This window comes from Grus americana, chromosome 2 (genome assembly GCF_028858705.1).
Source record: "Grus americana isolate bGruAme1 chromosome 2, bGruAme1.mat, whole genome shotgun sequence".
Taxonomy (NCBI): domain Eukaryota; kingdom Metazoa; phylum Chordata; class Aves; order Gruiformes; family Gruidae; genus Grus; species Grus americana.
In genome coordinates this window covers 78,680,208-78,702,931 of record NC_072853.1, presented here as the reverse complement: position 1 = coordinate 78,702,931, position 22,724 = coordinate 78,680,208, and the positions used below count along the sequence as shown (strand labels likewise).

Here is a 22,724-nt window from a genome sequence, read left to right as displayed (position 1 = left end):
ATGGAAAACTGAACTCCTTCAAAGTCTTTTCAACTTTAGATGACTTTAAATTGGAATTATTTTATTTCAGAATTTTGTACTTTCCCTATCAGTAATACATAGTTTTGAATAAATGTTATGTGTGTATATATATTAAAAAAACCTAGGAGAACTTCTGACAGTCACTCTAATTTTATCTGGTTTTAATTATATATCAGTGTTTCTTTTTAAGTATTATATTTTACTTATATATTCTAAGGAAATAGTGATTTTTAATTAGTATATTTTAATATTTATAGACCTGCCTTCCATTTACATGGCCTTTTGTATCTTCACAACACCCAGGTTAGCTGAAAAAATGTATAACTGAAAGCATTTGGCTTATCTAAGGCCATAAAGAGAGAATGGTTTCTGAGTCCTTGGGTTTTCTAATTCTCAATATTTTTGTCAGACAGATCAGCTATTGTGAAAATCAGTGTTAAGCATTTCCTGCCTGTACTGGGTTTACATGGCAGGTTTTGGTAGCGAGGGGGGCTGCAGGGGTGGCTTCTGTGAGAAAAGTCTAGAAGTTTCCCCCATGCCCTTCATCCTGTGTAAAACCTTCGTTGATTCACATGACATCTGTGCCTCTTTGGAGGGGGCAATACATTAGTAATTTTTTAAAGAAATACATAATAGCAAATTTCATTAAATAATAAAACAAAACCCATGGTAGTCCAGATGAGACTTAGTTTCATATTCTATGTCATTCCCATTTCAGGTGATCTACAGTCTCCAATGTTTATTTCTTCTGTCTGGATAGCAAGGCAGATTTTGGCATACAGCAACTCTTGTTACAAGTGTTTCTGCTATTCTCTTGTTTTTATCCAAATTAAGTTTCAAACTAGCATTTAGCAAAGATTTTGCTTGCTAGGATTGATGTATGACCTACCTTTCTTGTCCTAAATAAGACTTTTGGGTGGCGGTGCTGCTTTTTGCTGTCTTCCAGCACTTTGACAATTATGACACCATTTTAAAATTTCACGAGATTAAATGAGAAAGAGAATATTTTTCCCATCAGATAGTACAGAATTCGGAGAGTCGTCACAACAACTAGAAGTAGATCTACAGAAGAATCACAGTCCTGAGGGGCATGGGTCAGGCAAAGAGTAAAGTCAGGACCCTGAATTTTAGGAAGGCTGTTCAATAGGCAATAGGACCCCCTAGGAAATTATCCTCAGGGAGCAGAACAGAGCTGGCAGATCTTTAAGGACACTTTCTGTAGAGCACGAGCTCTTGATGCCAGGTGTAAGAAATCTGGAAAGGAAGGGAAGAGACTGGCATGGATGAGTCAAGACCTGCTGGTCAAACTAAAGGGCAAGAGGGAAATGCACAGGCAGTGGAAGCAGGGACAGGTATCCTGGGAACAGTATAGGGATGCTGCCCGGTTGTGTAGGGATGGGGTCAGGAAGGCTAAAGGGCAGCTGGAGCTGAACTTGGCAGGAGATGCAAGGAGTACAGAGGATAATAATGGCTTCTACAGGTATGTCAGCCATGAAAGGAAGGTCAGAGAAAGTGTACCCCCACTGATGAGCAAGATTGACAACTGGGTAACAACAGACGAGAAGGCTGAGGTACTCGACAACTTTTTTGCCTCGGTCTTCACTGGCAATCTCTCTTCCCACTCCTCTCAAGTGGATGGTCTCTAAGATGGGGACTGGGGGAACAAAGTCCCTCCTGCTGTAAGAGAAGATCAGGTTCGTGACCACCTGAGGAACCTGAACATACATAAGTTTGTGGAACCTGATAAGATGTGTCCCAGAGTGCTGAGGGTAGTTGTCGAGCCACTCGCCATGCTATTTGAAAAGTCAAGGCAGTCAGGTGAAGTCCCGGGTGACTAGAAAAAAGGAAATGTTGCACCCATTTTAAAAAAGGGTAGAAAGGAGGACACTGGGAACTACTGACTCAGCCTCACATCTGTGCCTGGGACGATCATGAAACAGATCCTCCTAGAAGCTGTGCTAAGGCACATGGAGGACAGAGAGGTGATTTTAGACAGCCAGCATGGCTTCACCAAGGGCGAGTCTTGCCTGACCAACCTAGTGGCCTTCTATGATGGAAGGACTACATCAGTGGACAAGGAAAGAGCTACAGATGTCATCTACCTGGACTTCTGTAAGGCCTTTGATGCAGTCTGCTACAACATCCTTTTCTCTAAATTGGACAGATATAGATTGGATGCATGGACTGTTTGGTGGATGAAGAATTGGTTGGATGGTCACATCTAGAGGGTAGTGGTCAATGTCCAGATTGAGATTAGTGACAAGTGGTGTCCCTCAGGGGTCCATATTGGGACCAGTGCTGTTTAATATTTTCATCAACAACATAGTGGGATTGAGAGCATCCTCAGCAAGTTTACAGAAGACACCAAGCTGAGTGGTGCAGTTGACACACCTAAGGGACAGGATGCCATCCAGGGGGACCTGGACAAGCTCGGGAAGTGGGCCCATGTGAACCTTGTGAGGTTCAACAAGGCCAAGTGCAAGGTCCTGCTCCTGGGTCGGGGCAACCCCTGGTACCAATACAGGCTAGGGGATGAAGAGATGGAGAGTAGCCCTGACAAGAAGGACTTGGGGGTACTGGTGAATGAAAAGCTGGACATGAGCCAACAATGTGCGCTTGCAGTTCAGAAAGCCAACCATATCCTGGCAGCATCAAAAGAAGCGTGACCAGCAGGTTGAAGGAGGTAATTCTGCCCCTCTACTCCACTTTCATGAGACCCCACCTGGAGTACTGCATCCAGCTCTGGGCTCCCCAGTAGAAGAAGGACATGGAGCTGTTGGAGTGAGTCCAGAGGAGGGCCACGAAGATGATCAGAAGGATCAGAAGAGGAGCACCACTCCTATGAAGACAGGCTGAGAGAGTTGGGCTTGTTCAGCCTGGAGAAGAGAAGGCTCCGGGGAGGCCTTATTGTGGCTTTTCAATACTTAAAGGGGGCTTATAAGAAAGGTGGTGACAAACTTTTTAGTAGGGCCTGTTGCAATAGGACAAAGGGGTAATGGTTTTAAACTAAAAGAGGGTAGATTTAGGCTAGATATAAGGAAGAAATTTTTTACAATGAGGGTGGTGAAACTCTGGAACAGATTGCCCAGAGCGGTGGTAGATGCCCCAATCTTGGAAACATTCAAGGTCAGGTTAGATGGAGCTCTGAGCAACCTGATCTAGTTGAAGATGTCCCTGCTTATTGCAGGGAGGTTGAACTAGATGACCTTTAAAGGTCCCTTCTAACCCAAATGATTCTATGATTCGTATTGTTGTCTGACAGCTGAGATACCAGCACTTAAGAACAGAGTATATGAAAGCCAACGCACTACTTAAGAGAGCAGGTTAATAGGACAAACCAGTGCAACAGCCAGCATATCCTAGATCACATTGCCGCAAGAAAATTAAGCATGGAGATAACTTTCTTAGCTCTGAAGTCATGATCATACGTTCTCTCCTGTAGTTCGATGCGTAAGCTGACTCTTGCTTACAGAATATAATCAGAAGTAACAGTGCCTACGTTTTGTTAAATAAAGCATTCAGGCAGAGTGCAAGAGACTAGGGTGTGGGTTCAGGTGTATTCTTTGTCTGATTAGCTCGAAGATTTTTCTTTCACTTTTGAACATCGGATTCCTGAGTTTCCTGGTTTTGTAGCTTATTTGTTGCATCTTGCTGAAGCTGCTGCTTTTCTTCATTTGGAAATAATTAATCATCAGACCAACATGTGGGAGTGACCCTGTTGCATAGTAATTGAAATGTTCACCTGGGAGAAGGATTTTTGCTGACTAATCCCAAAACTACTGAATATTTAAATACTTTGTATTGAGTAGTTGACAGGGCAGAAACTATTATACATTAGTCTCTTCTTCCTAGTGAGTGCTCTTATAACTCTGTCATTAATTTGTGCTCATTCTTTGACTCTTTTTGGCTGGTGAGTCTTTAATTGTTCTTTAATGAAAGATCACACCAAATCAGTGTTCCAAGTGGCTGCATTAACCAATATGCTTCTGGTGAAAAGAGTTACTGTTATGTCTCCTTTAGCCACATTTTATTTTGAGCCTGTTTGCTTAGGCATTTTCTGATTATGGATGTCAGAACAGCATGGAGTGGAATATGGGGATGGGGACGGGGGGGAGGCACTGTTTTGATACCATGCTGATGTGATGAAACTTACTGACTGCCTCTAAACTACAGGATTCAGGAGCGCTTCCTGGTCCCACGTTTGGATTTGAGTCAACGAACCACCCCTCTACTGCTCCTTGATTTTATGGGAAGAAAATACAGGAATAAGAGTCATGTAGTGTAGCTGTAGCTTTTGGAACAGAAGAATCTCATGAGAATGGGAAACCAGGAATTTTGGTGGACACCTTCACAATTTCTGGCTAGGTAGCAAGGAAGCATCGTAACTTACTTCCACCTGACCCAAGTCTGGATACTGTGAAACATTCTTTTCATTATCTCCATGTTGAACTGTAGCGATTTGCTGGCTTTTATAGAAAGATTAATACTCGTACAGCATGCTTGACATACCTCATTACCAAAGATGTGTTCTGCAAAGATCAGTTCTCTGTTCTTTGCAGAAGAGAGCCATTTGTTAGAAATTTTTGCATTGCCTATAAACTCCCACTGTGCAACTATAGTCATGCCATGTTAAACAGAATCATGTTTCACTGTCAGATGCTAGCAAAGCAAACTTTCTTTGCAGACTGAGCTTAGAGGTAGAACTTCTTGCCAGAAACCCCCTAGACTCCTCCTGAGAGTGGTAAGATTTCTATCTTAATCACCCAAGCAGTAGCATTTGCACACTGTATTCATGCTTTTCTGATTTAAAGTTTGATTAATAAGAAAGAAAAATACATTTTGTTCTCTGCCTCTGGGTTTTCACATAGTGCTCAGATAGGAAAGGGACAGCTATTTCAAATAAACTGAGAGAGATTGTGTACATTGTTGCACATCTTAATGCAAATGCCTGGACAGTCCAGCATTAAAAGTCTAGAAATTGCATGACCATAGGCTTTAACGTGCTTATGAAACATACTAAATATCTACATTTAAACATACTAACTGACTCTCTGTAGGATTATCTGATATATAAGAACTGTGAATTGTGTTGAAAACACAAGTGTTTAATCCAGGGATGCAAATTTCACAAGGTATGTGGTTACCTGATTTTTCCAGGTTGAATTTATCTCACCTAACTCTAGACTCCATTATATTCTGCAAAGACAGCTAACACCCCTGAGGAATGAGGGATCCATCTGAACATAAGCATCTGATATAATGGGCACAAATCACCCTCTAGAAGTACCACTTTCTTTCCATGGTGTATACAAAGGAAACAGCAATGATGAGATTAGACAAGACACTTGAATTTGACATGGCCAAAGCTAGACGATGTTAGATCCCAAAATACCTTAAGAAAATAATTAAGCAAAGACAACCCTTCTAATTTCAGTCAAACAGTCTGCAAGAGTCTTATTTTTTTCCTTTTTTTTTTTTTGGGGGGGGGGGGGGCACGGGGGGATAGGAAGGGAGAATAAAATTGAGGAAAAAGTCACAAATTCCTTAAAGGAGAAAAAGGCACCCAGAAACATGAACTTAGCTTCCCAGTTGTCACTGCTTTCTCTATGCCAAACTTAAAACAATAGTTATTTTTGAAGGCAGGATGTAATTTTATCTGAAATACTGTTTTTGTGGCCACGGTCTCTTGTGAAAAGATTGATCAAATCCTAATGTTACCCACAGGAAGCCTATAGTGCATTCAGAATTTAGTACAGAATAAAACAGGTGCTGATAATCAGTAATGTCCTGAAGTCAGGGGAAGAACATGTTGAGATGTTGTCTCTTACACTGTCTTATTGAAGCTAAACTGTGGTATTCTGCGATGAGAACAAAATGAATTGTGGAAGTTAAGACTGAATTTGATGACAAATTCAAGTTTGATTGACAAAAAACTCTTCAGTGGAACTTTGGGATTAAATATTTAAACACAGAAAAGCTAGGTACAAGAAAAGTTCTTCTGGTAACATAACATCCTCCATCTGCATACTGTCTGGGTTTTTTTTAATATGTTTTCTTTGCATTACATTCATGTTTGTCATTGCATTTTACCATTTAAATTTTATTAAGTAAGTTTTGAAGGTTTATAAGGTTTTTAGAAGTTACAAGTATATAGGCCTGAAGGTATAGAAGTTTTATGCTTCAATGATATTGTCAAATACTTGCAGAATATCTTCAGAAAGTGACAACACTGAAACAATCTTTGCTTATCCTTGCTACCTGCTGCACTTCAAACAGTGTTTTATACTGTCATTTAGAAATGATTCAGGATACTTGAATTTTTGCTCCAGATCATCTTTTCCCAGAGTCATGAACCTAGTCTGCTTGGATAATTGAATTTTCTTTGTTAGGTTTGAACAGGAGGAAGTAAGGCATAAACCAGTCAAATAATATAATTTAGCAGGTGTCACTGCTACTTCTCTCTTATTTAAAGCTGTATTCCTTAGCTACAGGCTAGACTAGAGAATTATTATAAATTATGTGCTTTATTAGATCCTTGCTTTTAAGGCAAATTAATTGAACTCATCTGGGAATGTTGCAGTCTTCAAGAAGAATCAGGCCAATCAAAGTCTCGTTACAGGCTTTTGCAAAGGCAGATTTTTTCTATTTTTTCTCCTGTACTCATCAGGGCAGGTGACTTTCATGTTAACATGTCTCTGAACAGGATTAATTTCTTGTGGAGTTATAAGACTCTTCCAATTTGACCAAAAAGTTTTTAAAAATTACTTAGCAATTACCAAATCATCTTGGTTTAGATCAGAATTGTGTGACTTAATTAGACTTTTTTTTCCTGTTATACGTGCTTGCTAAATATAATGGAATAAGTAAGTGAGCAGTGAAGCAGTGCTAATTTCTCTGTAATTTTGCCCATATTGAACAAAGCATAAGAACTTAAAATAAGAGAATAGTCTTCTGTTTAGAAGGCAGTTCATATCTTCGTCTTCCCTGGTCTTAGAAGTTGATGGTTATTTTGTCCACAAAATCCCTGTGAATGCTTTTACAGTTTTTTCAGTTCTTCTTGCTACTTGTGGAAATTTTTGCTTTAGGCAAGCACAGCTGCCTGTTTAAAATTGTACTAGGATTAAGTAGTTAAATTCCCTTTTCTAGCCTCAGTGTGCAGCAGTTTATTAATTGAGTAGGACTTCTAAACAACTGAATTAATAAGCCTGTTGGTAAACTGCAAGCAGAATTCATACATTCTAGTCATTCACAGGGCTTTAAGTCAGTCACAGGCTTTCTGAGAATGATTTAGTTTAAAACATTTGAATGAAGAACCTGTCATAAAGGTTGGATCTGGATTCGATTCACAGCTGTTTTGTCTGTCTTGGGAAAACTATTCATTAGTTCACTGATGACGCTATGACTGATCATTCTTTTTGTGGATTTCACAACTATTTCTGTAGATAGGCTTTAAATAAGGAGAGCTTAGGTGGTGGTTTAGTAGCTAGACTTTTGGTGTTACCAAGCCAAGGACATTGGCCCTTGCATTCTGTTTTAGCCAGGTATTTTCATCCTGGGGGCAATAAGCTGAGAAATACAGGAGGCTTGATATTTTCAGTGGGGTGCCACAATCTGGTTTCTGTTCTTGGAGGTGGATGTGGAGCAATCGGAAAGTGACCCAAACCGCAAACAGAGGTGGCAAGCAAGAAAACCAGTTTAATGAGAAAAGTAGGAGTTTTCATGGTTTCATGTCACTTGATCTGACAGATTATGTTTTTATATTTATATCTTCTCCTATTGAATTTGATGTAAACTGTGATACAGATAGGACTCGGTTCTGTATAGCCACTTACTTTCTGAAGAAGTTTTTCATGAAGAAATTCTACAGCATAATCCTTTGGTTAGTGTTGCATTACTCCCCCTGCCTTTGTCCCTGCCACCACCTCAGTTAATAAACACGACTTCTTAGCTGAAGGACTCTATGATTCTTATTCTCAATCCATTTTCCATAGCTTAACAAGTTATTATACATCAATTGACCAAAGAAAGAAAGAAAGAAAGGGGTGGTTGGTTGGACTTTCTATTTGCAACAGAGTCTTTGCATGGACAGTTACAAGAGCTCTGCAGACATGTAATAATTAGACCATGAGTCTTCTTTTTTATATATATATATTTATATATGTGTGTGTTTGTATTTATAATACATGCATATGTATAAGTACGTATTTGTGTATGTATATGTGCATGTGATTTATTAGATTGTCCTCATGCTGGTATGCTAGGCAAATTCACCCTAAAGATTCATACTCCTTATTGGCTCATGTGAAAATATCAATATTCTAATACTAAAAACTTGTTGGGGGGTGCCTTTATTAAATATTAGCTATATAGGATGTTGACCAACTTTTATTTAAAAGATCTAAGTTGTGTTTTATGCAGTGAAAATGCCTCAGAAGAACAAAGTCCTGAAACTGAAGGGGTTTGTTAGACAATGCTGTCTCATTACTTTAATTTTCAACTATGTCTTCCTTTCTCTTAGATTTCTTCTCTAGTATCTATCTATTTTATATTGTATCTGCTGCTATGTTTATATCAAATCATTTTTTCAGGTCACACTTTTTTTTGCATTGTCCATGAAGGAGATATTTACAGGTTTTGTAGAAATGCGGAGGCTGCATTGATGGGATACTTATACAGAGTGAGTTTTCTGTCAGTGCCAAGGTGCTCTTTAGAGTTTTGTGTTCGGAGAGGTAGCCATTCTGTGCCGTCATCTTCTGAAAGAAATAATCTTTCTTATTCTTTTCCTTAATGTATCTGAAAGAGAGGATCACCTGCTTAGTTTCTCTCCCCACATCTTCAGAGGCCTAAACTCTTATAATACTCAAGGAAGATCGTTAGAATAACCTATAAAACAGTTTTATAATCCATCTGTTCACAGTGTTCTCCTTTCACAAAAGTTGCAAATAACTTCTGAATACAACCAGCAAAGGAGATTTTAGGTATGGAAAGTATGAATATGCAAGAATTATAGGAAAATAGTAATGTCTTGAATAACCAGTCAGACCTCCTCCTTAATAGAGGAAACGGATCATGTTTACTCTTCATAAGAGTCCAGGAAAAAGTAAAGCAGGGGTTGAGACTTAACTATTTCTACTTTCTTTTTCATTGTACTTAAATATCACTGAATTGTATAGGCTGGAAGGGACCTCTTGAGATCATCTAGTCCAATCCCCTTGCTCGATCAGGGTCACCTACTACTGGTTGCCCAGGACCTTGTAAAGTTGAGTTTTGAATATCTCCACAGATGGAGACTACACAACCTGTAAGGGCAACCTGCTCCAGTATTTGTCCACACTCACAGTAAAAAGGTGAGGGTTTTGTGTTTAGGTGGAATTTTGTGTGTTTTAATTTGTGCCCATTGCTTCTTGTCCTGTTGGTGGGTACTACTGATAAGAACCTGGATCCCTCTTCTTTATTCCCCCCATCGGGTATTTATACACATTGATCCCCCTGAGCCTTCCCTTCTCCAGGTTGAACACTCCCAGGTCTTAGCCTTTTCTCATATGAAAGATGCTCCAGGCCCTTAATCATGCTTTGGCCATGCCCTGTATTTACTTCAGTAAGTCCATATTTTTGGCCCAGCACTCCAGCTGGGATCTCACTAGTGCTGAGCAGAGGGGAAGGATCACCTCCCTTCACCTACTGGCTAGGCTCTTCTCAATGCAGCCCAGGAAGCTGTTGGCTGCCTTTACCACAAGGGCATATTGCTGGCTCACAGTCAGCTTGCTGTCCACCAGGACCCCAAGATCCTTCTCTGCAGAGCTGCTTTCTAGATGGTTGGCCTCAAACTACTGTTGCATGGGGTTGTTCCTTCCTTGATGCAAGACTGCATTTCTCCTTGTTGAACTCCATGAAGTTCCTCTCTGCCTAGTCGAAGCGTGACAAAACCCTCTGATGTATCAGCCACTCTTCCCAGTTTTGTATCATCAGCGAACTTTTCCAAGTCATTAATGATGGCGTTAAACAGGACTGGACTCAGTACTGACCCCTGGCATACATCACTAGTGACTTTCCTGCAGCTGGACTTTGTATGACTGATCACAACCCCCTTGGGTCCAGTTGATCAACCAGTTTTCAATCCATCGCACTGTCCACTTAGCCCATACTTTGTTGGCTTGTCTATCAGGAAGTTAATGTGAGACAATGTCAAAACCCCTACCAGAGTTGAGATAAGTAACATCCACTGTTCTCACCTCATCCATGAATCTAGTCACCTTATTGTAGAAGGCTATGAGGTTGTTCAGGGAACGCATAGTGCTGTATTTCCAGAAAGTAAACTGATCTTGTTATTTTTAATGTCATTAGTGTCCTAATGTTAATTTTTTAATGTGCAGTTTCTGTCTGAAGAGAAAATTCTAAAAGCCCCTCTGAACACTGTATGAATTACTGTAAAACTGTGAAAAGACTGCTCCTTGTAATAAATTTTTTAATGCTTTGGAAAGAAGAAAACACAGGGGAACACTTGCTGCAGACCAAACTCCATGCTGAAAAGATTCTTTAGAATATTCTTCTGTTTCAGAGCTAAAGTAGCTCAGAGCTTTCCCTTAGCAGATTCCCCTCCCCACTCCCCAATTTAAACTGCAAGAAATCTAATACCATAATGGCAAATAAGGTCATACGTTTTCCTTGGGACTGAAAAAGATATACCTGTCCTGCAAAAATGTCTTCAGAACATCCTAGTATTGGTATGAAGTGATGCATACTGAAGAAAATGACTGGCAATCTGGTACGATTAATGCTTTTTCTGTTGTTTGCATTGCTGCTAGTTTAATAACTAAAAATCCTTAATTTGAAATTCTGGTATAAAAAAATACTGATATTTTGGTCTCACAGCTCACTGTGTACATAACCTGGGCATTGCCATGGCCAAAGTAATACAAAATTGCAAAAAAAGGCTCTTACAGAGCTGGAAAGTGGACCTGTACTCCTAATTCCCATACTGTTTCTCTGTACTTGCTCCCTTTTTGGATTTGAATGTATGTCATGTTTCTTGAAATGCTGCTTTTAATATCTGTGTAATAGAATCTGGCTCAGCAGGAGAGAAATAGTTACCCTTTGTAATCACTGAAAGGTTTTACCAGTTTTTAGTCATTTTTATAGTGCCGTTCTGCTGTTTTCTTACTAACGTCAACAGTTTCTTATTACAAGTATCTCTGTGTCTCTGCGTCATCATTCCCATATTGCCAGCTGTTATCAAGTGTTGAATAAAAATACGCAAAGCCTCATCTACATTGGGATGACTGTGAATGTACTTCTCAGGGCAGACCTTAAGCAGTATTACTAATGCCATAACCACGGGTAGAAATAGGGCGTAATTGTTTCAGTACTGGACACTGCCAATGAGGGGCTCCTCCATTCTGGCCATCCAGAGTCCTGGTCTGGCTCATGCAGGGCTCCTACTAGGCAGTCTCTGGACAGTATTACTTGTAGCTGTTTTCAGTACGTGATTCTGTACATCTTCTGTTTCTTTAGCTCCACTTGATACTTCCACAGTGCCTGTGCTTGTGGGTGGGGCATAAAACAATTTCTTAAGGATAAAAGTTTGTGCTGTAGTTTAAGCTGCAAACAATCTCCTGCGTTTCTCCACTGTTGATGATAGAATTCATCTGTACTTACATTAGCAATACTGAAGCTCTAGTGTAGGCAGGCAGCCACATCCTCTGCTGTTTTAAGTACCATTCACGGGACCTTCTCTCATCACAATTACTTAAATAAATGCTTGTAATAAAAGCAGCAGTTAGTGGTCCATCGATCATAGAGTTTTCTGGTGATGCTAGCACTGGGGAAGGTGAACTGCTTTGGCACCAGTAGGAAATCCCAGTAGTGTTGCTGGAGATGCTTAGTAGTGATACTTAGAGGTAATGCTACAGCTTGAGTGAGTTTAGTACTGCTGAGTACAGTTGAGGGAGTCTTTTTCCGTGCAGGACCAAAACTGAAAGTGACAAAGATAGTCAAATTGACTGCATATTATTAGAACTTCACTCAGGGCTACATCCAAGCATATTGGTTGTACGCTGTGAACAAGATTCTGTGTGTTCCCCTTTCACTGATAAAAAGTGGACTTCAGTCTCCATCGCTGTTTAATCTAATGCCTTTTCTCGGTACTAAACTCACTTAGAAAAGATGTTTTCTACTTGCCAGATGGTTATTTTAAGAAGGAAGTATTCTATCACATGTGTCTCCAAAAGGCTTATTTTCATAGTTTATATGTAGCTTAGAACACTTAAACTCAGTGGAAAATAAACTGTTTTTTAAAGTGGCAAAACACTGCACTTCACAAAAGGGCAGTCTTACTAGCCTTTGTGGAATTATTGCTGTACACCATCTAAAGTCTGACTATGGCTAGGATAAGTACAGTGCATTGCTCTCTAGGACACCCATGAGCCTCTGGTGACAGCCAGCACTAGTGGAGGCAGGCTGGGTGGATGAAGTGAGCAGAGCCCTGCAGTAGGACCAGGGGAGCTGGCTCAATGAGTGGTCACAGGCAGCTCAGTCTTGTCTTCTGTGCCACCTTCTTCCTCTAAAACAGAGGCAATAATACCTATGCAATGTATTTGGAGCTTTTCTAATGATAATTCCTGTGCAAGAGAGAGATAATTTTTATCATCCTCAAGTGGAGTAAATTGATTTTAGTTCAGTCAGTGCAGCTGTAAAACTTTAACTGAAGAGTTGGATCCAAGTCTTCACTGTAGTTCTGTGCAAGTGATTATGAAATTTCCGTTGTGGAAGAGCTTCTTAAGATGAAAGTAGGGTTTGGGTTGTCCCTCCTGGTCATATTACTATTAGAAGCCTAGGAGGAAATTTGAAGAGGAAAAGGTTATTTTGGGGTGAGATACTGTTTTAATTCAGTATTGTTTTTTTCAATCCTTATGTTATTAGGATTGTCAGGGGATTTCTTGCGTTCTGGACGATATTCTGCTCATACCATCAATGGTGCCTGGTCACCCTGGTCTCCATGGTCTCAGTGCAGTCGTGACTGCAGTAGAGGTATACGGAATCGCAAACGAGTCTGCAGCAATCCTGAGCCCAAGTACGGGGGACTTCCTTGCCTTGGCCCATCTCTAGAGTACCAGGAATGCAACATTTTGCCTTGTCCAGGTAAGAGTTAAATGAAATGAGAGAAGTATGTGAAAATAAAATAACTCATCTTCAAGGCTGTATCTTGCAATCGTTGGTTTGGTTTAGTTTTTTTTTAGTTGGTGGGTTTGGGTTTTGTTTTGTTTTTTGAATACACTACAGCTCAAATTTACCTGTATAATATAAGTGTATTTGGGTAAGATTCCCATGTGATGTCAATCAGTTTATCGTCAACAGTATTAACAGCTATGTCTTTTTTCACTTGTGAGACTTTGACTGCAAAAAATATAATTTTAATAAGTAAATAGAAGAGAAAAAAGACATGAGAAGTCTGGCTTAGTCTTTATTTAAACTTAAAATATCATTTTCATCACAGTAGTTGCTGGCATTAAATCTATGCTAGCTTTTGCATGTGGAGCCTCCAGCAAATAAGGTTCAGGACTGATCACCAAACTAGATGGTAACTCAAGTGGGCCATAAAGATTGTTCTTGGAATCTTGAGCTTCTCCTTCATTGAAAGTTGTTTTATGTTTCTATAAAAAGGATTACAAGTAGAATGCTTATTTTCAAGAAACTACTTTGGGTTATCAATCATTGTTATATCTTAGACATTTGGGGGGGAAAAAAAATCTTGGTTTCAGTCACCTCGCACCATTCATAAAACAGACATCAAAATTCAAAGGCTTTTGAGCTTTGCAGAGGCTTTGTGGAAAAAGAAAGGGGAAGAATATAGGAGATACATGAAGAAAAGAATGCAATTGGAATAGGAGGAAAGAATTCAAGGTAAGAAATGACAGAGAGAAAGAAGGATAATGACTGAGAGACTCAGTTCTTTCCAGTATCAACAAATAAATTTAGAAATAAGCTTTCATACATCTTTAATTGTATTAATTATGTATAACAGTGATGCATATTTTATTATTGAAAATTTGGATCTTTTGGCATTTATTCAAGTGTGGACGTGAAGATTACCAACCAGTGACACAAATAGTTATGCAGACATAAGTTTGATGCAGAGGCCTTTGTTTATGAGATAGCCAATACGCAAAACTCAAATACATGAAGTTGTAAGGCAGAACTTGAAATTGTGCTTTATATAAAAATTATTCCCTCTTCTGCTGTCTCTGAATTTGAAAATATTTCTAAAGATCAGTTGGTATAAAGTGTGGCAGGCCTTTCTGAAGCAAGAAGGGGTGTCTTAATATATCTAATAACTTTCTTCAGAGACAAGTTTCATTTTTGCTTTTAGATCAAAGCAAATTTCAATAAAGATGTAGAGCTTAAATGAAGTATTTAGATGTATGATAGCCTGTGAGGAATCACAAAGTTCCTCAGCTACAGAACTACTGTTTGCCAGTAATTAAGAAGAAATGTAAAGGGCTAAGTCAGATCTCAGATAAATCTGAAGGGAAAACATTGCAAGCAGTAGATGTAATTGATTTTTTTTTTCTTTAAGACATGGGAGAGTGAAAAATGATTGCAGAATAAGGTTCATCCATAAATTAGACCTGATTATAAATTTGTAGAAAAGGAATAAATTTTTATTAGAGATGCATACTGATTAAACTGAATTCTCTCCATTTTTAATGAAAGTCACAAAAAGTTAAATTGGTGGGTAAACATGAACATCTGTTAGGTTGACATTCATGAGACCTCATCAAGAAAGGGGAGACATAAACAATGAATGGGTGAAGAGCTTTTGCTCCCTGCCCACACGTGCAAACCTGGCAAACCCCAGAGTTTTGGGTCACAGAGGAGAGCAGCCAGGAGGAGAAACCATGGCTGGAACAATTTTCAGCCTTCTTGTTAACCACTGTGCTAGGGACTGGATTTCATTTCCTGGGTGCTTATATTTACTACAGCTATATAAAGTCATTCTTACCCTAGCTATCTAAGTGAGTTTCTAAAATGTCTGTGTCGGGCTTTGATCACACAGTTCTTGCAGATGTTTATGAGAAGGGTTGGTGTAGGTGCAGATCTCGTTGTGGTATATGTACCCTCCTCACATGGACTAGGCTGTAGAGAGAGCTGCAGGGACTGAGTAGGAGTAAACATGTCAGGTCCTTCTTGCCAGTGTGGAGCATCGAGGAGAAAACTCTATGCAAGGACCGTGCATAGTTCATTCTTGCCCATGTAAATAAGCAAGGTGCAGACAGAAAGGCTAAGGAATGTGAGGAGATTTTGTTCTGACCTCGACCCAAAAGTAATGGCCATAGTACTAGAAATAAAAATGCAACAAAGAAGAATTTGATGCTTTCTAAGATTTACCTGAGCTCCTTCGGGGTAAGGACAGCTTCACCTGCTCCCTGCTGGCATGGACCCATTTAGTTACAGTCCAGTGCAGTCATTAGCCTTTCAGAAATATTGGTGTTAGTAGGAAGGAACGAGATGGCAGCCACAAAGAAGCCTTCCTGCAAAGGCAGGCTCAGGATCTTTGCTCCCTGTTCTGCTTATTGCAGACAGGATCAACCCCTTATGATGTAAACTGCTGAGAAAGATGAGTGACAAATATACTGAGCAGTGCTTAAGTCATGCTGAATGTCAGTAGGACTTTATGCTTCTAAATCAATTAATCTGAGCTGTGTCATCCTGGAAGGTACTAAGTGCTCTGAAGGACCGACACAGTGAAAAAGCCCATGGAGCAATCGCTGAGTGTACAAGGCTCTTTTGTCTGGTTAAGTGTCTTGCAGCATCATTTTAAATATACTTATTAATATATTAATAGCCAGTAATGGTTAAATGTGCTGCAGAATCCCAGAACTTACAAAACAAATACTGAAGCCATCTAAAACCTGCCTTCAGCAGCTACTATTAAATCTTTCTTGAGCCTACAAGGGAGACAGAAACAGGGAAATTTTTCCCACAGCTTGTACGAAAGTAAATGGTCCACTGACATGCGGATCGATAGCAGTCACTGGGCAGATTACTTTTCGTTCATAGTATTTGAAGGTTGAATATGTAATAGTAAATTGAACAGTGCCAGAATATTGCCAGAAATTATACCCAGGCTCGGGAATATGATTTGTCTGTATTGTACAAGTTTTAGAATGATCCCTCATACAATTTTGCTTTCGACTAACTAGCACTCTCCCAAATAACCTGCAGAAATAGTTTGGGAGTCAGTGTAGGGTAAGGCCTGTTCCCAGTACTCAGTTTCCATGTGCCAAACTGCTTTGAGGGACAGAAGAATTTGCACTATTGTCTTGCACTAGCAAATTATGCTTTGGCCCTATGCCTCAGCCCCTTTTTTATGGCTCAGAGATGTGGTGAATAGAGTTGAGCTGGCAAGCACTGAACAGCCTCAATATCTATGGAAAGGATCTGTGAATACTCACTGACATTTCTGTTTTCTTTGAGTTACTAATACGTGGTCAATATGAAAAGAAAGGAATCTATAATCAGACATATTAGGGTTTTTTTATCCTCGGGGGCTTGTGAGATAATTACATTATGAAGAAAAATAGATGATGAAGAGAAGCATTGTTTGAATGGTAAATTCTGCCAATTTACAAAAATTACAGGAATTTACTAACTAAAAGATTTGTTTGCCTGAAAAATAACAATAACCAAACGTAAGGAATTCATGAGCGCCATTGAGTAACATGAGCTACAGGAGTCCCTGTTCCCTCTTCTCCTCAGAGCATAGTGGTGGATCAGAGGGAAAGGACAGTTCCTGTCTGTCAGATTTGAAATTCTGATACTTCATGACAAAATTTTGGGGTTTTACCGGCTTCAAATTTTTTATTACAGTAGTTTTAGTTTGGTTTAGTTATGACACTTTGGCTGAGAAGAACTGAGTAAATTCATGCATCACTAAATGTGCTAATAACAATAAAGAGTTTCAGATACACAAAACTCTCGGAAAGACTGTTTCAGTTATTTATGCATCCCCTAAAGCCAGTTATTGCTTGTTGGTTTTTTCTTCATTATTGCTTTTATTTTTTTTCTCCTTGCAGTCATACTTGGCCTCAAGGAAACAGGAATATATTTAGAGGAACAGACAAAATTTATCCTGCAGTAACTTCCTAAATCAGGGGGAAAAAATTACTCCGATCCAATAAAGCTCGTCCCTGAGGCTGCTGAAGCCCATCTCTCCACATGCACTGATCTCTCTAGGCTGCTTCTGTAGCCAGTGAGGAGGAGGCTGAACTGCCCTTTGAAGCAACTGTTGCTTTTCTAATTTAAGTCTCAGTTACAGACTTAAACCCAGGTGGATCCTTGGATTTTGTTGTTGTACTTTCCTTAGAACTATTCATTTGCCTTCTATGTTTCTGCACTGCACTATGCTGACTGTTTGTTTCATCCAGTATTGCTTTTATGAATAAAAGGTATCTGTAGCATCTCAGAAACAAGACTTTGCCTTTGCAAACGATGATGTAAAAATTGTTCTTTCCCACACTGAAACATACAGCAATATCCCACAGGATTAGGAAAAAGCAGTCAGCTAAGTGATGTGGAATGGGATGATCCCCAGGTGTCTGGAAGGGAGCAGTACTCTCTTGGGTCTGTAGGCTGCCCAACACCCAGTGTCTCCAGATTTAACTTTTATTCAGCCACTGGGAAGCACACTATCTGCATTTCTGTGGGTGGAAAGGACTAGTGCCCCTCTATTTATACTCCTTCATGCATATAGAAAAGACTGACCTCTCAGCATTTTTTATTCTCTTGCTACACTTTTGAAAAGATGAACGTGACAAGTTATAAACGGAAAGGCATACACCAAAAATGATTTTTTTTTCCTTTGGTTGTTTACATTTGAAATGAGACCAGATAGTATATGGAAGAGCCTGCAATCTTATCTGTGTTCTCATGAAAGCAGGTGAGGTCAGTGTGTCTGCCTACGCTTCCTTCCACTTCCTTGTAACCCCCAAAGTGCATAGCAGGGTATCCAGTTTACTTAATTGTCTCTTGGAAATTCTCCAGTAGTGTGGATGTTTTGTCATGTCCCCAGCAGATCCCATTTCTGTTTCTCCCTAGTACATCCTCTTCCCTATGTTTTGGTTTTGGTTTTTTTCATTATAGTGAAGAAATATTTATTAACCACAGCAACAGCCAGTAGGCAAAAAGTTGTTTGCTTTACAATAAAGGAAAGAGCATTGTTTAAGAGTACCCTGCTAGCTGAAGGGTGCCGTCTTCCAAAAGGGACCAACCTCAGTAATTGTCAGAGAATGTAAAGACTCTTTGTATCTTTCATTGTGGAACTGCTTTAACGACTTTCTTTTGTCCAACAGCTATGTAAAGAAACTGTAGTGACTGGAACTTTCCTTGCAGCTGTGTATTTTTCCTCCTATAAGAAGCAGAAATAACATTAAGGACTCCATGACAAAAGGAAAAAAGAAAAAAAAACCCCAGATGGTGCTGTGTTGCTAAGCAACTTTAAAGAAAGATGAAAGAAACCACAGAGCCCTATTTAGGTCTTGTAAAAACTCAAGCAGTAAATACCCACTCCTTTGATCTTATTTAGCCGTGATGCTTTATCATCCTATGTTGCTGAGAAGGAAAAGTTCTGAGGACAAATAAAAGAGGTAGTTATGATAGTCCTTGAAAGAGATTTAGGATGGCAGCCTGTCAGTAAATAGTCGCTAAGAAAAACAGTTAAAATTACACTGTCCAGCTCAACCGTGATCAAATCTAACGTCGTCTATTATATTATGGCTGTCCGTTCCCATCTTCCCCAGACCCACTTCTCCCTTTACATTTGAAGTGTTACAGTACAGCCATGATCACTGCAGTTGTGGAACATGGTGACATTCCTGGATGTCACATTGGTCTCTGTGTTCTTGGCCACTTATAGATAGATGGCAGATGGCAGTTTCAAATGCATGAGCATTTGTAATTCTCACCCTGATCCATTGAAAAATAAGTAGAAAGTGTTGGGGATCACTGTCTCCAGTACAGTGAACAAGCCACAGGTAACGTTTGCAGACAATTTATCTTCTGTCTAGGCAATCTCAGGCTGTCATTCTGTTTCATGGAGGTCTATACACTGCACTGACTATTCATTTGAGCTAGTCAAGGATCATTTTAAATAAAAAAAAGAGGAAAAAAAGGGAGTATCTGGAAAGGTAAAGGCTTAATATCGCATGAAATGAATAGCTTAGGCAACAGCTTCTGCTTTCATTTGACATAATTTAAAAAAAAAAAAAGCCAAGTTCTGAATAAAAGATACCATGTCTTGAAATTGTCATAAAATTGCACAGTATATTTCACCTGCACTGAAGACAAATAACCTGTGGCTTTCTTAGATATGAGCTTGCATAATACTACATTAACAGAGTTAACTCAAGAAAAAGACGTATTTGTTTTCCAGTGACTATTTGAATAAGAGAACAAGTCAAGCACTCTACAGAGATGCAGTATTTATTTATGATAGGTGGTATAAAACTCTCTCATACATCTGTACAGCTAGATGATTTCCCTGATAAATATATCCTGGAAAAAATGTAGCAATCATTGAATTCCATAATAATGGAAATAATTTATTTAAATGACATACTTGGGATATAGCACCAGATTCCACAAATCCTGTCTGTCCAATCAGGCTATTCAGAGGCCAGATACATTACTTGCAAAAGTTTTCACAACTGTTGTTCTTAGCAAGGAGGTGCCAATTCCATGCTTTCTTGATTTATAAGATAATGTTGCAAACAATACAGAGAATAAAATGTTATATATTCAACAACTTCACTTACAGGATTAGTTAATACCCTTAGGTGTGCACTAGTGAATTACCTGTTTGATGAGCAGTTGAGAACCTGAGGGTATGCTATATCTGAAATTACATTTAAAAATGCACATATAGGTTTTAATATCAAAATAAACACATTCTCCTAGCTCATTTTCTCACTGTTGTAGCCTTTGCATAGAAATCATTTTACTCGACTTACGGAGCAGATTTGTGATATACCAAAACGAGTATTTTTTTTCATGTCCTACATCTCCATGTAAGAGAAAACTTAAATGCAAATACTGGACAGATATTTTCATTCTAAGGGTTGGGGTTTTTTTCAGATTTGAAACCTTTTTTTCTTTTTTTTTTTTTTTTTTTTTGTAAGAGATGTTATGGAATAGCATTTCAATAAACCAGTGGAAACTGCTTTACTCCTTGAAAGGCTGTTTGATTAATTGAGCAGAAAGGATCAAAAGGAGTCATTGTGAAATGCTGGATGAATGTTTTGGAGACTTCAGTGACAATCATTGTTTCAACAAACCATGAAGTAAAGTCTTACAAGGAATGTCTTAAATGAGTGCACTGTAAAAATTGTATACAGAAAATGTGAACTTACCTAGTATTTTTAAAAGTAGGAAATAATGAGTTTCTGTCTTGTGTGGTAAAATGCTCAATGCTGCTGTGAGTGATGGGAGGAAAAAAGGTGAAACTTCTGTTCAATTTAGGGCCCTGTCGTAAAACAAAATTTTACTGGCACATTGTCTTTATTATACTTAGAGTCTCATCTGTTAGCGTCAGTTGAACTAAAGACTATTTTTTTTAATCAGTTGCAGACATGGCAAATCATTTCCTTACTTAAGTATTAAGAAAGCAAGTGATAACACTTTAAATAGAGGTTTGAAAAGAAATTTGGTTTTGTAGGATATGAAAATTTTGAAAGTTTAGGGGTTTTGTTGGTTTTTTCCCCCAAAAAAAATTTGAAAGAGAGATGAACAAAATACAGAGATTCTTTGCAGAGGGAATGCTGTCCCTGGGAGAAGTACATCTGACCGTCATGTGGCCGCAGACAGGAAGCCTTTGGCAGATGGGCTGCAATATGGCCATAAATGCCAGAAATACATCCTGCAGCAGTAGCTTTAAGAACGGAGGCTGCAAAGGAGCCAGCGCAGGGCAGGCAATGAGGTGAACTTTCATCAGAAGCCGGTCTAGTGGCCACGTGTCGAAAGCCGTCTGACAAATGGGGCTCCCATGAAATCCAGCCTATGTTTCAGAGGAACCTTGTGAAAATTCAGGCTAGAGAACAGTTTGATGTACTTGAATTAGTAAATAGAAATGAGGGGAAAAAAATTATTCTTCAACAACCTGTGTTTGAAACATTAAGTGGCAACTTCTTTTTGTCATTCGTCTGTGGCTTTTTTGAACTACTGCTGTTGTTCTGCTGCTGGCATCTGTGCTAGAGCTGCATTAAGTTTGTAACATTATATTGGCCCATCAAACCCTACAACTGTGTTAGATCAATTGAAATAGGTTGTAGGGTTAAAGCAATCTCACCTGGGTTGCGAAACAAAATCTAGATTCTTCCATCTCTCTGTTGATATTATTGGGCTAAGTTTTCTTTTATTAATAAAAAATTACTTTGAGCTTATAATACTTCTGCTAAATGAGCTTTTGGTATTTAATTTCTTCAGAAGTGAGAAAAGAAAAGAAAAAGAAAATAATTTTTGCCTTAAAGATCTTATGGTACCCACTGAAGATGTCTTATATGGATGAGTAACTTTGTTAGGTCTCCCAGTGTACCAGGGGCTTTTAAAATATGTAAATTAAATTTATTTGTGGTAAGATTAAATTTGTGGGCCTATGTTCAGTGACACCTAAAAATGTCCAATACCTTCAGTAGGCTATGAATTATATCCACAGAATATGAGAAAGATGGGTTGAATTATGTCATGTCACACATTAACTTGGAACAATATGCTATTTTGTGTCTTTTCAGTGGATGGAGGCTGGTCTTGTTGGTCATCTTGGTCAAAGTGCTCGGCAACTTGTGGAGGAGGGCATTACATGAGAACCCGCTCCTGCACAAACCCAGCCCCAGCATATGGAGGAGATATCTGCCTTGGACTACACACTGAAGAAGCACTCTGCAACACACAGCCGTGTCCAGGTATGGCAGATAGTCCCATGCAGCTTTGTTGTTTACGTGCCACAGAATAAGGCATTCACAGTTAGGCAACAGAATGCTTCTTGATCTATTATTTAGGAGCAAATAATTTCTGTCCTTTATTAAGTGCACAATCAGCTCTTATGTGCTACAAATCAAGTAACAGCAGGATACAGCCTGCAGGACACCCCCTCCTCCCTCCCCCTTTAAAAATTAAAATTGTAGTTACCAGGTTCCAGGTCTGGATAAACTAAAATCGTATAATATTTAAAGTGGATCATGCAAATGGCCTGGGACACTTTTAATAACAATATCCCAAAGAAGTGCATTTGTTATAACACTAAACATTTACAGCAAGCAAATGGGTGAGGTTAATATTCAACATGTGTTATCACAAGGTCCTTCAAGTAGATAATGTTTGCCTTGTTTTCATATAAAACACAAAGCAAACCTTAATGCTCTTCATAAAATACCTTCTTCAACTTGGGATGTTAAGGAGTAGAGACTTCATCTTTTTTAAATGACTGTGGAGTACTTAGTAAATGAAATGTCTCAGCACTCCTGCTAGTTGTATGATATTATGGATTATGATTTTTTCTGTAACTTTGACTCTGTCTTTTGACCCATATTAAAGGAAACTCATTTTTAAAATGAAATTTAATTGAGAAGTAGATATTAAAACCATATAAAACCAGATAAAATCATTAGTGAAAAGCCAGTGGGAAAATTTGTTTTCATTTATTGCTGATTAATGGA

General features: G+C 38.9%; 1 protein-coding gene across 18 annotated transcripts in view; it reads left to right on the top strand.

The window, feature by feature from the left end:
* SEMA5A (semaphorin 5A) overlaps nt 1-22,724 on the top strand; it is a 356,558-nt gene that overhangs the window by 320,032 nt on the left and 13,802 nt on the right. For all 18 annotated transcript variants that reach the window (XM_054816286.1, XM_054816279.1, XM_054816269.1 and 15 more), the window contains 2 exons: nt 12,940-13,158; nt 21,801-21,971. In XM_054816286.1, the coding sequence (XP_054672261.1) occupies nt 12,940-13,158; nt 21,801-21,971 (390 nt within the window). The remainder of the gene's footprint in view (nt 1-12,939; nt 13,159-21,800; nt 21,972-22,724) is intronic.